Raw genomic sequence first — 16,319 nt, 5'->3', positions numbered from 1 at the left:
GTTTTACTTTCCATATATATCTTTATTCAAACTACAAATAGTCGATTTGAACCATCCAATATGATCTTTATAATAAAATGTGCTTGGCGACCAAATTTTACATTTTTTTTAGAATTTTTGAAATTTGTTATTTTTCTATTTTTTATTATTTTTTTATTTAATGAAAATCTATGAATTTGAAAACTCAAAAAAATAGTAAAACATTCTCTCCAACCACATTTTATTATGATGATCAAGATTAGAATTGATTATTTTGAACTTTAAAAATAAAGATATGAGCAGAAAGTAAAACACCCTATTTAATTCTAAGTTAGTCCATCTCTCTATCTCTATCTCTCTTCGTGTGTGTGCGTATGTGTATAGTATAACTAGGGTGTTTCTAAGTTCATCAAGATTTTTTGTTAACTCAACTCTAAAACTCATCGGATTTATTTCAAATGACGAATTCAAACCGTTAAAACTCGTCAACCTTACGAGTGATGCTTCTAACATGCAAAACATTTAAACTTTCAAATTAATTTAGTATAAAGTCAAGCGGTCAAAATTAGAAGATTCATAAATTAATTTTAATGCATTTATCTTTTGAACATTTTTTTACCACTTACTCTATACAAAATTAATTCGAAATTTTAAATTGTTCGTATGTAGACACATCACTCGTAAGGTAGACGGGTTTTAACGGTTCAGATTCGCCATTTGAAGTCAATCTAATATGTTTTAGAATTGAGTTTACAAAGAGACTTGGTGAATTTAGGAACACTCTAGTTCTACTATGTGTGTGTTGAGAGAGAGAGGGACGACTATGTTAATAGTGGTATGATCAACGTCATGGTATTTTTTGGTTATTTCAAAGTTCAAAAAGTTGATATCTCTGACATTTCTATGACAAGGCTATATCATAATTTCTTATTTCAACAATCTTAAATAAATTATTGTTCCCTCAGCAAATTTAATGCAATAATTGACGTATATAGTTAGCAAGCATGATTTTCATGGATGTTGATATCTCTTTATTTTTCTATTATTCATTGTTTTCAACTTCAAACATAATCATTCAAAACTTGAAAATGTCTCTATCAATAATTCAGAGGGAGAACCAGATTTTGACAAAGAGGGTTGACCAATTGACTAAACACAGATTGATGGGGATTGAAGAAAAAATAAAGTTCCACTTCTTTGTGTGCGTGAGAGAGATCAGAGAGAGAGAGAGAGAGAGATGCCTTGATGGTCCTTAAAGGTGATTCAAATCATGGCAGGGGGGAGGTGATTTGCTTTAGGGCATGTGATTTAAGAGAACCTCTTGTCAGTTAATATAAATATGAGATGCTGATCTGATCTCTTATAATATATTTTTTTTTTAGATGCCATGAATGAATATACAATATTTTATTGGCTGTGCTCGCCTTTCTCTTTTTCTATCAAGATGCCATTCACTTCTAATTGGATCCTTACATTATACGGGCGGGATCAGATGGAAGCATGCAGTTGATTGACAGCCGCATGATCTAACAAATCATTTTCACTATTTTCCATCAGAAGACAATTAATATCAAATGACATAGCAATTTTCAATTATATGTTTTTGTTTTTGTTTATTTACGAAAAAAATTAATGGGACCTAGCAAAAATCGATGGAGCAATTGGATTTAATCATTTAATGGACAAAATAATAGTGGGACTCATCTTGCTCTTACAAACTTAATTTCTCTGCGAAATTCAACAAATACTTCTTAATTTTTTAAATTTGGTGGAAATAATCTCTTCGATTGAAATTTACATTACTTGTATTTTGTTAACAAGCACGTAATAATTTGACAGAAAAAAAATAAAAATATCCTTGAGTACGTTGTCGATATTTCTTGTTTGTGACGAGTCTTCTTTTAAGACAATAATATAAATATTAAAATTATTCAAATAAAAAATTGATTATCCTAATTTTCATATGGCAAAAAGTAATTTTCCTAATTTTCGTTAAATTATGGAATTGCTATATGTATATACAGAGAGAGAAGTTGGCTAATTAATATCAAAGCGTTTGTTCCGGAGCCATAGTACAACCAATTGGTTTTTCAATTTTCAAAGTCCAAACAATCGATCCATACCACTAGATGTGATTTCTATATTAAAATGTGTCTGAATACCAAATTTTACATTTTTATTTTATTCTTTTTACTGTTTATTAAGTCAGTTTTAAAATCGCTGATTTTAATAAGCACTGAAATTTTTTTGGATCATTGAAAAATGTAAAATTTGGTTTCCAAGCACATTTTAATATAGATTGAATGTTGAACGGTTTGGATCGACTGTTTGGAATTAAAAAAAATATAAAAACCAAAGCGTTTGTTCCACGGCCTAGGAACAAACATTTTGATATTAACCAACCTATATATATATATAGAGAGAGAGAGAGAGAGAGAGATGACCTATGGTGCATTTGCAATGAATAAGTCCTTATGTGCATTGGACTATAAACTGTTAGATTTAAAGTCCAAACAGTCAATCCAAACCATTCAACGTGATATCCATATTAAAATGTCATTGGGGACAAAATTTACATTTTTTTTTACTATTTTAGAAACTTTAGAATTTTTGAAAATTATTATTTTCTATGGTTCGTAATTTTCTCAAAAACAATGATTTTGTACTTATCTTAAAAAAAATGTAAAATTTGATCTCCAAGCAAATTTTAATATGGAGAACATATTGATCGTTTCAGATTGAATTTTTACACTTTGAATTTAGTGATTTACAATCCAATACATAGGAGAATCTATAAATTTAGTGATTTACAATCCAATACATATAAGAGAATATATACATTGCAAAAATGTCATGCTTTTTGATAAAACCCTCTGAATTAATATGCAAAACTAACTAATTGTGACGAATTGACGAAAGGAGTGAAATAAAAAAAATAAAAATAAAAGAAGGATTGAAGCAATTAGTCAATGTATTACGTTTAGCTAAAAGATTGTATGTTTTCATTTTACTTTATTCGAAGCAAAAATTCGTACTTTCGATGCACAGAATAAGTAAAATCTTATATATAGAGAGAGAGTTGGGCTATGGTACATTACAAATGCATAGCCTCTTTTGTACATTAGACTATAAATCACCGGATTCAAAGTTCAAATGACTGATCCAAACCGTTCATCTTGTTCTCCATATTAATATTTGTTTGGAGACCAAATTTTATATTTTTTGAAAATGTTTTACTATTTTTTTTACATTTCTTGTTCTCCATATTAATATTTGTTCTTTTGACAAGGGAGTTTGATTTATAAGATCTAAGATGAAAATATCTAGGTCTACTTGCTGCTTAGATTTGCACATAATATATCATAAATGGTCTTCTCAATTTATATAGTTGGGTCCTTGCTGCTTAGATTTGCACATAATTTAACTCATGGGTACATTTTTTTTTTATTACCATAAATGCATGGCCTTCTCAATTTATGTAGTTAATTGTGTCCTAACTATAACTGCCATTGACCAATGGAGGGATAAATAATAAAATAATTATACTACTAATGGAAGGAAGTGTATTATTCTATTCTTATAGTTTTATCTTTAGTAATTACGTACACTGAACAATCAATATGTATATTTCAAATTTGTCTACTGCAATAATATAATAATAATTTAATACCCCATATAGTCGTATGGCTGTCAAATTTAACTGTTTCACATAGGCTTAATTATTTTGCATTGGTTGATGCATGGCAAAGATTAAATTAGAAAAGATTTTTTTTTATCCTCACAATTTAAAGGAATAAACAAATATTAAAAAAATAGTGCTGGGAAGAGCATGTATGGTAATTAATTTGCTGGTTGTAGGTCTACATGCATGATATCTTAAATATTTTGCAATATTGGCTACAGATCAAATTTTGCTTATTTTTTATTTATTTTTTAATTTATTAGAAAGATCATGTAGGATAAATCAACGTTGTATAGCGGCGTTTGATGGATTATAGTATTAGTATAGAACTATAGATACATTTCCCAAAGATGTAGCTAGTGTACTTGCGTTCATGTATTGTGATGATACTAAATTTTTTTTTTATTCCCCTTCCAAGTGACAAAGATGTAAGCCATCTGACCTTCAGACGATATGCCTGGTTGAGAAAGAGAGAGAGAGAGAGAGAGAAAGAGAAAGAGGTATCATTACCTTTTTCTGGTGCGCATGTGTTGTAGTGGAAACAAAAAACCTTGGGATGAGAGAGAAAGAGCAACATCTTTAAGAAGGGCAAAGCTAGATACCGAAAGGATATATAATCATCTCCATGTAATTGCTGGATGCCAAGCTCACAAAACGGCCAACATCCATATATACAAGTACTAGAGAGAGAGAGAGAGAGAGAGAGAAAGAGAGAGAGGGTTCTTTAACGACACAACATATCTCATCTCATCTCAAAAAGGGTGGAGGAAAAAGGGTTGACACCTCTTACGGTGGGCTTCTACATCCTCTCACTTTGCTTCTTCTTTTGGATCTTGAAAGAAAGAAAGCAAACAACAAACAAAAAAGCTCATTTTTCTCTACCTTTAGACTTTCATCTCGGGAGACCCGATCAACTCAAGCGCCTTTCCTAATATATATTATTATATAAGTTGCTAATCTAGATGGCAATGATGCCATCTCCAGACCTTGATCACTCTCACCCAGATTTTCATGATCTCAACTGGTGCATTTCTTCTTCCTTGTCTGCTCATGAATGGATCAACCAATCTCTAATGTGAGCTTCTTGTATCATTTTTATTTGCATCATACATTTCCCTTTATTTTCCAAAAAAAAAAAAAAAAAAAAGAATGACACACTCACCTATATAGCCTATAGTTATGCATCTTTCCACAATAGTAGTATACTTCCTTTAATTAGTTTAGTTTCTATAGAGAGAGAGAGAACTTGTATTAATTATTTTTGTGCTTGTTAATTAATTAGGTCTGGCCTACATGCATATTCATTCCTTCAATTTATCAAGTCCTGACTATTCGGTTAGTTGTGCCACTTGTGCCTCATTTTTTGCTTCATTATTTGTAAACAGAAGAAGGCAAAGCGTTAGTTTATTTTATTTAAGTTTTATCTTATAAATTGTTTTTTGAGTCAGAAGACTAAGATACTCGCTCCTGTCTAATTCCTAGGATTTGGAATTTTGCTGCGTTTATATTTGTTTGTTACCTCTGTTGTCCTTATATAACTTCTCGGGATTTGGAGCCCAAGATAAGAACCATGATTTATTAGTTTGCTAATTTAGGTTGCATAATAAATGTCTAATTTTTGAATAAATTTTCAATTTTCTTCTATAATAATTCACATCATAGCTCATTAAAAATGTCTGACTTTCATTAGTTTACTTATTGGCACAAGTATTTCATTTTCATAACGATAATACCTATCCTTACCTTTTTGTTTAATTTGTTTGCAGAAACTACAATGATGAGACTTCAAATTACAATGAGCATTTGAGAGGGTTGTTTACTGAAAAGGAAATTAGAGCAAGTAACAACCGTATACAAATACAACCTCCATCTCTTAGCCAACTGATGGCACAAGATAATGTAGGGTTTCCTGGCACCATCATCCAAGATTACAACAACCATGGTAATGTTTACTTGCCCAAGATCAAGGAGGAGTTTTCGCAACAAACCCTACCAAGGTTCTCCGGAGGTGTTCATGAACATTGCCGAATGATGATAGATGAAAAACTCCTTGCAAGAGCACTTCAAAACAACCTATTGCTACCTTCCACCACCCAAGATTTCATCCCGAACAATGCCAGTAACGCAAACTTTCAAAGCGGAGACAATAACTACAACATGGTGTTACCTAGTGTGAATCTTTCTTCAGGTAATTATTGGTATTCGCATCCGGTACCTCTTCCGGGTACTTTGGATATGGATCTTCTTCATGCTTTTGATGGTTTAAATGCTTCAAGATTGAATGCTATGCCAAGCGTGAGAGAAGATGCCGCCTTTGGATTGGGGCCTACCGGTACTCTGATGCAACAACTTCTTGTTCAAGGCATATGCACCAACCAATCAATGGTAAAATTAATTCTAAATATATTGTACTTTTTAAAACATTTTAGACACAATAAAGCGCGCGCCTTGATAATCAAGATTGCAAATTAACAAATCAAGGGCAATTATGATTGATAGTGATGAAAGTAATAATTTACATAGTTCAATTAATTAAGTTAATATCTATTAATTAAATATATTGCTGTACGTTCTACAGCTACAAGTGATCATATATAGAATGCCTGAACTGCACTAGCTACTACACACCATGCATATATACTAGTATATATAGGAGAGAAAATTACAGCAATGATGAAACAAATCAATTATTATAATGTTCGATTAAGCACGTAGTGCCGATCGATCGGGATAAATAACGACCATGTGCTGCATTATATATTCCTTTACAATTTCTAGTTGAAGATTAATTATTCTTATTTTTTATATTAGGTAGTTAAATACACATTAATAGTGTAATTAATGTTATTAATATATAGGATGGTGGCATTTTAATTATTTCCGTGCATGCATATATATGTGCATGAGTACATCTATATATGATGAGAAGGCCTAAAAGGGATCGATGCTCAGGTAGTATAGGTACAGAATGACATATTGTCATGGTATACAAGTACAACACTCTTATTTAAATTGTACAAAAATATATATATGTCTAGATGTTGGCACTATGGCAAACATGGTTTGGCTACACTACAAATGAAAAGACGATGAGAAGACCCCGCCTATATATATTTGGCTTTGCTTTTTGTACTAGCTAGTACCGTCTCTCATCTCTCACAAGTTAATTAGAATATATATGTTTTCATGTGATCATATATCCTAGCTGATATCTTTTACTATAATAATATTACATGAATTAACTGCCTTAGATCGATGTTGTAATCTCACATCTACACGTGATCCAGCAAACTAATGTTCATTCTCCAGGAAAAACGAAGAGCATGTCTTCTAATGGTGAGAACAACAAAAAAGTATATTTAGTAAAACGGTAACCTATTTAATAGTGATTAACACATTATGTATATTGATTATTTTTGCTTTCAGCAATGATATTGATCGATTTGCATCATTTTAGCTTTATTTATATTTTTCCCACATCATGCTAACTTTATTTATTTCGATTTGGACCAAAGCACTAAACCACAAAAAAGTACACCGCCTTTTGTCAGCTTTATGACTGACATTACTCAGATATCTTCACTAGAAATATGTACATATATGCATATATGAAAATAATTAACAAATTAAATAAGCATTATAACATATAGTTTGAACTACTTTTTTTGTTTATTAGGTACCATCGTTACTGAGTGGAGTTGCAGGAAAAAGAGGAGTAAACAATAATAGCATTTTGGAAAACAAAACATCTCAATCTCATCAAGATATCCCAAGAAAATCACGGTTGGAGCCACGCTCTCCTTCCTTCTCGTCTTTTAAGGTAATTTAATTTAAATTTTATCAATTATTATATGTAGCAAGCCTTCACATATGTGAAAAAGATATCCTTAATTATATTTATTAAGAAATGATGCACTTCTTAGTACCATTTTATTGAACGGTATATGAATTGCATTCAACATTGAATATACTTTCTTAATTGCTAGCCATAATTAATTAGGAAAACTATATCTTGTTCTGCTAAAAGATTGTTATATTGCTTTCATTAATATTAATTCTTCGAGTAATAGATACCTCAAGATAGTTTTTATCATTATTTTTTTCTTGTCATTAATAATATGTATTCTCTCTCAAGTCTCAATTGTGACTTTCTCTGATGGTACTACTAAATTCGTTTTTCTTTTTTCTTTTGTAAAATTGCAAAATATGCAAAGGTAAGGAAGGAAAAACTGGGGGATAGAATTGCAGCTCTTCAACAACTGGTTGCTCCCTTTGGGAAGGTACATTTAGCTTCATTTTCATATATTTTTTTATTGTTTTTTTTTTGTTTGTATTGGATGTTTATAGCGCATCTAACTTTAACGGTAACATTAATTAACTGTTAATCATATCAATGAGGAGGTACCTAATACCAATGATGTTGGTGTCATATCGTTGCCAATAAAATTAAATATCAATTACAATTTTTTAAACTTTTACATATCAAAATTAGTTGATTGGATATATATATACACACATATTATATTGCTTTATTTGAGTATTCATATCTGAAGAGCAACTATAAAAATCAACGGTCCAAATTTTAGGGATTTAATCCCCTCTTGATGGCTATATCAAAAACTTACGATTTTATATATGCATGTAATTGAGATTATTTAAAACTAACTAACGGTTTTTTTATGTCAAATTAAATATAAATACAAAAACTGGCACTGTTTGACATCAATTAATGACCACTGACATTGTGTCCCTTTCTTTAATTAATAATTGTTTCCAATAATACATATATATACTACTACTTGGCTTGCAATTTTCTTGAACTTTGTCACTTTCCTTTTTCAATTCTAAAATTCTAAAACCTGTATTTTGTTTTATATATTTATTTTGTTGATGGGAATCCATCAAACTGTGTAGATTTTTTGGAAGTTGCAACTTGTGGAATTATAGTTTGTTATATAGCATCTTATTATTTGTGACACTTGGGCTAATTGTATTATTAATTTGTATCTTAATTAAATAAATATACCTGCTGGCCTACAATAAGTTGAGAAGATTAATTATTGAGTAAAATATGAATATATATGTTTTCAGACGGATACAGCATCCGTACTAATGGAGGCCATTGGATACATAAAATTTCTTCAGGACCAAGTGGAGGTATGACCCATTGCCCATCATCTCTGATCTCTCTCCCTCTCATCTCATGTGCATGCATTTCACTTTAATAATAAGCCTGGAGGCTGGACCAGATCAATAGATCATGCAATATATATATGTATCCAAATATTAATAATAAAAAAAAAAAATGAAGAAATCCAAGGGAGTGTTTAGAAACACCTTTCCTTCAGAACACTGTTGAATTTTCATGATTTGAGGCAGCCTGTGTCCTCTTAATTAATTAATTAGTTAGTACACACATGCATGATGCCATGATTCATTCAGCCTTCTTCAGATATCAGTCTGCTGCTAGTGTTAGGTCTAGTACATGCATGTGTCTACTGTCCCAACTTTCAATAATCTCCTTTCCACAAAATTATCTCTCTATATTTTATTTTTCCATTCATCACTTATTGGTGGCATTGCACTACCAGACTACCAGTAACTTGTCCAAGACTACATTTTTTTTTCTATATTATTTATTTATTTATTTATTATTAATAATTTGCAGACACTAAGTGTACCTTACTTGAGGTCACCTAAAAGTAAGAAGCAAAGAACAAGTCAAGAGGTATGAATTTTTCTATTTAATTTGTTGCACCTACCTTTATAATAATTAATGGTTGGTCTGGCTGTTTTACTAATACTATAAGTTAATTAATTATTCCAGGAAGCAAGTGAATTAGAGAAAGAAGAAGAAAAGCTGGACTTGAGAAGCAGAGGCCTTTGTTTGGTGCCTTTATCGTGCACTTCATATGTCACAAACGAAAATGGAGGTGTCTGGTCTTCTCCAAACTTTGGAGGAAGCATCTGAGATTTAATTGAATTGATATATATTATATAATACAATGTACTTGATGTGATTTCGCTTGCACCTTATTGAAGACCTAGCTGGCTATTAGGGGCCCATGGGCAGTTTCTCAAAAAAAAAAAAAAAAGCTGGCTATTAGGGAAAATCGGTACTCACCACTTTAATTTTTTATGTGGTTTTTTTATTTAGTACTAGAAGTTGGGATTAGTAATACTTATGGACGAATTTACAAAGAGTAAAATTAGATTTTAATTGCGGATTAATATTAGAAAATTTGATGGTCTTTTGTAAAATTAATTAGTTGGGAGAAGAATTTTCCATTTGTAATTTTGAACATTGCCCTCCCATGGAAATTAGTTGTAGTATTTTTGTAAAATTTCTTTATGCTAGTTGAAACTTGTTCACGGACTCAAATGCACAAGAAGGATTGTATTCTCGGCCATTTTTATTAATATCCCAAAAAAAAAGAAATTTTAAAATTGCCTCCGTGTTTGGTTTTTTTTTCAAAACTACCCTGACCGCTGGGCCCACAGGCGGCCCAAAACGCCAAGCAGACCACCCCCTATAGGGGCGGGCCACACCCCTACCAGACTACCCACTACAGGGACGGGCCACACCTTTAGCATACTGCCCGGGCCAGGGGCGGTCCACTAGGGACCAGACCGCCTGTGGTCCGGGCGGTCCTCTTTTATTTTTTATTTTTTTTAGAGAGATCTTAATATTTTTATTTAATCAAATAATATTAAAATTGCCTCCGAGCAAATGATATATGTTGATAATAATCAAATAATCCAATTATTCTCTAAAAAAAACAATAGAAGTTGACATCATTGAGGCAATCTAACTATATTTCCTTGTGTATATTTGAATAAAATAAATTATTAAGTATCAATTCCTTAATTAATGTTATCTTTAGACTTGTGATATCCAACAGACAAACCAAATCAAAGTTATAAAGATTTACGACATCACTGCATAAATATATCAAATGTCTTATTTTTTTGGCATACACTCTAAACAAGGAAATTGTTTCTTCATAAAATTATTTAAGTAAAAATATTAAGATTTCTCTCTAAAAAAAATAAATAAAAAATAAAAAAGAGGACCACCCGGACCACAAGCGGTTTGGTCCCTAGTGGACCGCCCCTGTAGGGGGCGGTTTGGTAGGGGTGTGGCCCGCCCTTGTAGGGGGCAATCTGTTTGGTGTTTTGGGCCGTCCGTGAGCCCAGTAGTCGGGGCAAGTTTTGAAAAATCAATCAACCACGGGGGCAATTTTAAAATTTTCTTTTTTTTGAGGTATTAATAAAAATGGCCGTTGTATTCTGGATAGTTTGAATTGGCTGAGAAACAAAGCATTTTTTAAATGTTATCACTTTGGCATCAAGTAAAATTATCTCTTAATTGACATTAATTGGTACCTGCAGTTTATTAGACGGATATATATATATAGAGGTTGGCTAAGATCAAAGTGGTAGTTCCTGAGCTTTGGTGCTACCAATTCGTTTTTTAGTTTTTAAAGTTCAAAACGTCGATCCGAACCGTTCAAGTTGTTCTCCATATTAAATTGTGCTTGGAGACCAAATTTTACATTTTTCTGAATTTTTTTATTATTTATTAAGCCACTTTGAAAATCGCTGATCCAACGGTGGCTTAACAAAACAGTAAAATCAGAAGCCACCGTTGGATCAGCTGTTTTCAAAGTGGCTTAATAAATAGTAAACAAATTCAGAAAAATGTAAAATTTGGTCTCCAAGCACAATTTAATATATAGAACAACTTGAACGGTTCGGATCGACGTTTGGACCTTTGAAAATTAAAAAATGAATTGGTAGCACCAAAGCTCAGGAACTACCACTTTGATCTTAGCCAACCTCTATATATATATATAATAGAACTAGGGCGTTCTTAAGTTCACCAAATTTATTGGTGAACTCAAGCCTAAAACTCATCGAATCGGTTTCAAATGACGAATCTGAACTATTGAAATCCGTCTACCTTACGAGTGATGGGTCTACATATAAAAATAATAATTTTGCATAGAATCAAGTGGTCAAAAAAAGATTCAAAAATGAATGCATTAAAATTAATTTATTATCCTTCTAATTTGACCGCTTGACCGTATACTAAATTAATTCGAATGTTTAAAATTTTCACATGTAGACACATCACTTGTAAGATAGGTGGATTTCAACGGTTCAGATTTGTCATTTGAAATCGAATCGATGAGTTTTAGACTTGAGTTCACCAAGGAGCTTGGTGAACTTATATAGCTTCGCTTTATTATGAGATTTGGGGGGCTTATGTTGTTGACAAATAGTGTAGTATATACATTATTTTCTTTTGGATTAGCATATGTAATTGAATTCTAGAATGGTTCCTTTCCTTTCATATAATTAACTCAGGTCTCATAATATAAATTTTGATTCTTATATGCACGCTAGGTTATGTAAAGTTGGACAAACTATTAACTCGTGAGATTATGCAAATAAGGGGAATAAACTGTGAGGCAAAATGTGCTATGTGTGATGACTGTGATCTCGAAACATCGCAACACTTGTTCTTTCAATGCTCTAATGCTCAATCAACAGGTTTGGGAAAATTTTCTCCGATCTAATAAGAACTGAGGGAACAGTAGGTGATACATATATGAGACGAATCCTGAAGGGAGATGTATAATGCATCAGTCACACGGAAGCGAGTTCAAATCAGCTGAAATAATGATTGCGACTTGACTGTTTATGCATTTGGATTTCAGCTGATTTAAATCCGTCGGTGCTATGGTCTTTATGAAAACAGAGAAACAAGGTAAATTTCAGAGATTCAAAGCTGCCGACTTGACTAGTTGCAAGTGGGGCAAGGGAAGATGCAACATTATGATTGCGATATTGTGTAAAACAGAGGTCAAATGTAAACAGGATAAAGGATAGTTAATGCTATTACATAAACTATTGTAATAATGTAGGAACTGTTGTTGTAAACATTTTTATTAATATAATTTTGGTAGTCTTTTTCTGATAATTGATACTTTACTCAAACTAAATAATAATTGATTTGGGATGAATTTTTTGTCAAATCGTCCAGTCTTTTTCTGAGAGATAATTAAGTAAATGTGTTGGATAAATAAATTACCAAAAAAAGCCATATAACGAATGGAAATTTTTATTATATACTTTGATACGGTCTAGGTCCTGGTAAGACTCGAGGTCCATAATAGATTTTATGACTGGATGTGTACGTGTGTGTGTGGCGTCTCGTCTCGTGGAGACGGTCCGAGATATAAAGTCGGGATCGAGAATCCGAGGGAAGTTATGAGACACTATCACTCTACCATCCGCCGTACATGTCTCGAGTAGTAAAAGTACCAGCCCCGATTCAATGAAACTGTTCACCTTAAATAGCCTTCTCTAGTTTTGACATTCCGTGTTGTTAGAACTGTCAGAGGGGATCGCACCGGAGCAACCAAGCTTACGTGGAACGTGGCGACATCCGCATACGCATAATGCGAGGGTCGCATAATAGGCGGTAACGCTCACATAAAAAGCGATGATTAAGTCACACCCGTCCTGTACAGACGGTTACTGGAGGTGATCTTAAGCCGATTCTGGACTGGGCCTTGGATCAAGGTGTTCCCACCTCTGGTCGAGCCATGTAGTTGGGCCGCTTATATATTCCATCCTGGGCCTTTTATTTGTCCTTGGATTTATTTCATCAAAGTAGCTTTCAACTCAAGTCATTTTTTATGACCCAACATTGATTTTATAAGGGTCTTGGGCACATGGCCCTATCATACTTAAAAAGTTAATAATTATTATTTGTTATTATTATGTTTAAAGATGTTCAAAAAAATAAGAAACGATACAATAATAATGGTAACAGTAACAATAATGAAAACATTATATATATTATAAAAATCGATATTAACAATAACAATAATGATAATTTTATTGTTATTATTGTTAAGAAAAAAGAATTATCTAAAAAATGATTAAAGAATAGAAAGAAAAGAAAATAGATGTCATGTCATGTTGTAAATATAAAGTAGATTAAGTTTTGTATTCTTTCGGAAGATCTCTCCTTCCACCTAACTTGGACACGTTTGGTTGGGACATAAGTGAGGAATAAGACCCATGTTCCTTGGGTGCAATACACGGATAACTTATAAATTCATAAATACTTAAAGAGGAGGGTTCAAATGCCTCCATGTTTTTGTGCCTCCATCATGCCTCCATCTTCCTTTATTATTTTCAAAGTTCAAACAGTCGATCTGAACCGCTCAACCTAACCTCCATACTAAAATATGTTTGGAGACCAAATTTTATATTTTTAGGAATTTTTTTACTATTTTTTAGATAGGTACAAAATCAGTAAATCTGAACTATTTAAAAACAGTATTTTTCTACCTATCTAAAAAAATAGTAAAAAAATTCCTAAAAATATAAAATTTGGTCTCGAAACATATTTTAGTATGGAGTTTAGGTTGAGCGGTTCGAATCGACTGTTTGAATTTTGAAAATGATAGAGGGAGATGGAGGCATGATGGAGGCACAAAAACATGGAGGCATTTGAACCCTCCTCATACTTAAATAGGAATAAAGAAGACTTATGGATATAGGTCAAATAAATAATTCCGCTAGTTATGCTTTAGTATAACTCGCAGTTCATACTAAAATTATTGTTATTATTGTTATCATTATTTATTAATAAGAGCACATTATCATCATCATCATCATCATTGTTAAAATAATCATAAATATTTATATTTTTTATTTGTACCAATATAAATTTTTATATTATTATTATAGTTACTATTATGATATGATGATGGTTATTATAATAATAAGAATTAATATTATTATTTTCATTAGCATATTATTACCATCACTATCACTATTAGTATTATTATAAATATTTGATTATAATTATTATTGTTGTTGTTGTTACTACTAGTTATTTTTATTATTATATTATTATAGGTATTGCTATTGTTGTAAATGTTACTCTTATTATTATTTTATAATTATTATAATATTATTTTACTAATATTATCATGATCACTATGATTATTATTAATGTTGTGTCGATGTTTTCGTCATTGTTGTTGTTATCACCATTATAATTATTTATTTTTTAATACAACGACATGAATGTTATTCTCTTTGTATTATCTCACTTGCCAATTAAACAAAAATAATTTATGAAGAGATGAATTTACGCTCCAGCCAAACATGATGTAGAGCTGAAAAAAAAAAAAAGATATTCCACTCTTCCTACATTTGACAATTTTCATCCCAAAAAAATATATATTCCTCATCTTATTATCAAAGAATTTTTGAGACTTCAAACATTTCCAAAAAATTAAAAAAATAAGTGTCGGAATTCGGATGAAGTTAGATCAAATGCAATACCAGACCGAGTACAATTATATATGAGTTGTCAGTTCTTGCCATAAATCTCAAAATAGATTCCCCATATCTACGTAGGCCCGAAATTTTTAAAAATACCATTTTCGGAAAATTAATAAACCAAAACACCATTTTCAGAATTTTTTATTAAAAACAGCATGGCCGCTTCTGTAGAAAGCGGCCACATACAATCGGGCTGCTTTGGTGGGCAGCGGCCACTGGAAAACAGAAATTTTCCTTTTTTTTCCTTTTTTTTTTTTTTTTTTTTTGAAAACAGAATTTTTTTTTTAATTTTTTTTTTGTATTAAAATATTAGAAATGTTGAATATATTTCTTTGAATATAGATGGAATGCAATATAATTTGATTTATTAGAAAGACTGCAACAAATAACCCGGATCAATATTTTTCAGGCCGGATTTTTCGCGGCTGTAAGAAAAATTAATATATTTCTTTATGTGTTATTGGAAAAAAATAAAAATGTTTAGATTCTGAGTTATTGATCCCAGTTCAAAAGTCACTTCTAGATAATTCAGAAAATATTGTGATCTTTCTAATACATTTAATTTATAAAAAATTATATCTATTTTGAGAATTATTTTTTAAAAACAATCATTAAATAAATTAAAGTTTTTGTTTAGATACAACTTTTTATAAATTAAATGTACTAGAAGGATCATAATATTTTCTGGATTACCTAGAAGTGACTTTTGAACCGGGATCAATAACTCAAAATCTAATTATTTTTATTTTTTTCCAATAACACATAAAGAAATATATTAATTTTTCTTACAGCCGCGAAAAATCCGGCCTGAAAAATATTGATCCGGGTTATTTGTTGCAGTCTTTCTAATAAATCAAATTATATTGCATTTCATCTATATTCAAAGAAATATATTCAACATTTCTAATATTTTAATACAAAAAATAAAAATAAAAAAAATTTCTGTTTTCAAAAAAAAAAAAAAAAAAAAGGAAAAAAAAGGAAATTTTCTGTTTTCCGGTGGCCGCTGCCCACCAAAGCCGCCCGATTGTATGTGACCGCTTTCTACAGAAGCGGCCATGCTGTTTTTAATAAAAAATTCTGAAAATGGTGTTTTGGTTTATTAATTTTCCGAAAATGGTATTTTTAAAAATATCGGTACGTAGGCACCGAATTTTAATCGCTAGATTAATTTAGGCCCTCATTAGATATGGGTGCAAACGAATCGGATACGGATATATAGTGGTAAATCAATATCGGTCAGTTTTTAACTTTTTATTATTTGGGGAAATTTCACGTATACTCC

General features: G+C 31.2%; 1 protein-coding gene across 2 annotated transcripts; it reads left to right on the top strand.

The window, feature by feature from the left end:
* Window positions 1-4,223: 4,223 nt before the first annotated feature.
* On the top strand, window positions 4,224-9,722 carry LOC144568440 (basic helix-loop-helix (bHLH) DNA-binding superfamily protein). 2 transcript variants are annotated; one of them, XM_078318794.1, is made up of 7 exons: window positions 4,224-4,736; window positions 5,428-6,046; window positions 7,338-7,481; window positions 7,876-7,941; window positions 8,753-8,818; window positions 9,330-9,389; window positions 9,489-9,722. In XM_078318794.1, the coding sequence occupies exons 1-7, from the start codon at window positions 4,624-4,626 to the stop codon at window positions 9,630-9,632; spliced, it is 1,212 nt and encodes a 403-aa protein (XP_078174920.1). In that variant the 5' UTR covers window positions 4,224-4,623; the 3' UTR covers window positions 9,633-9,722. The 2 variants fall into 2 exon arrangements, with proteins under 2 accessions (XP_078174920.1, XP_078174921.1); XM_078318795.1 differs by lacking the exon at window positions 8,753-8,818 and having other exon boundaries at window positions 4,523-4,736; window positions 9,489-9,716.
* The last annotated feature ends 6,597 nt before the right edge of the window (window positions 9,723-16,319 follow it).

This window comes from Carex rostrata, chromosome 17 (genome assembly GCF_964058835.1).
Source record: "Carex rostrata chromosome 17, lpCarRost1.2, whole genome shotgun sequence".
Lineage (NCBI taxonomy): Eukaryota > Viridiplantae > Streptophyta > Magnoliopsida > Poales > Cyperaceae > Carex > Carex rostrata.
The sequence above is the reverse complement of the archived record's forward strand: the minus strand, read 5'-3'. Positions and strand labels throughout refer to the sequence as shown.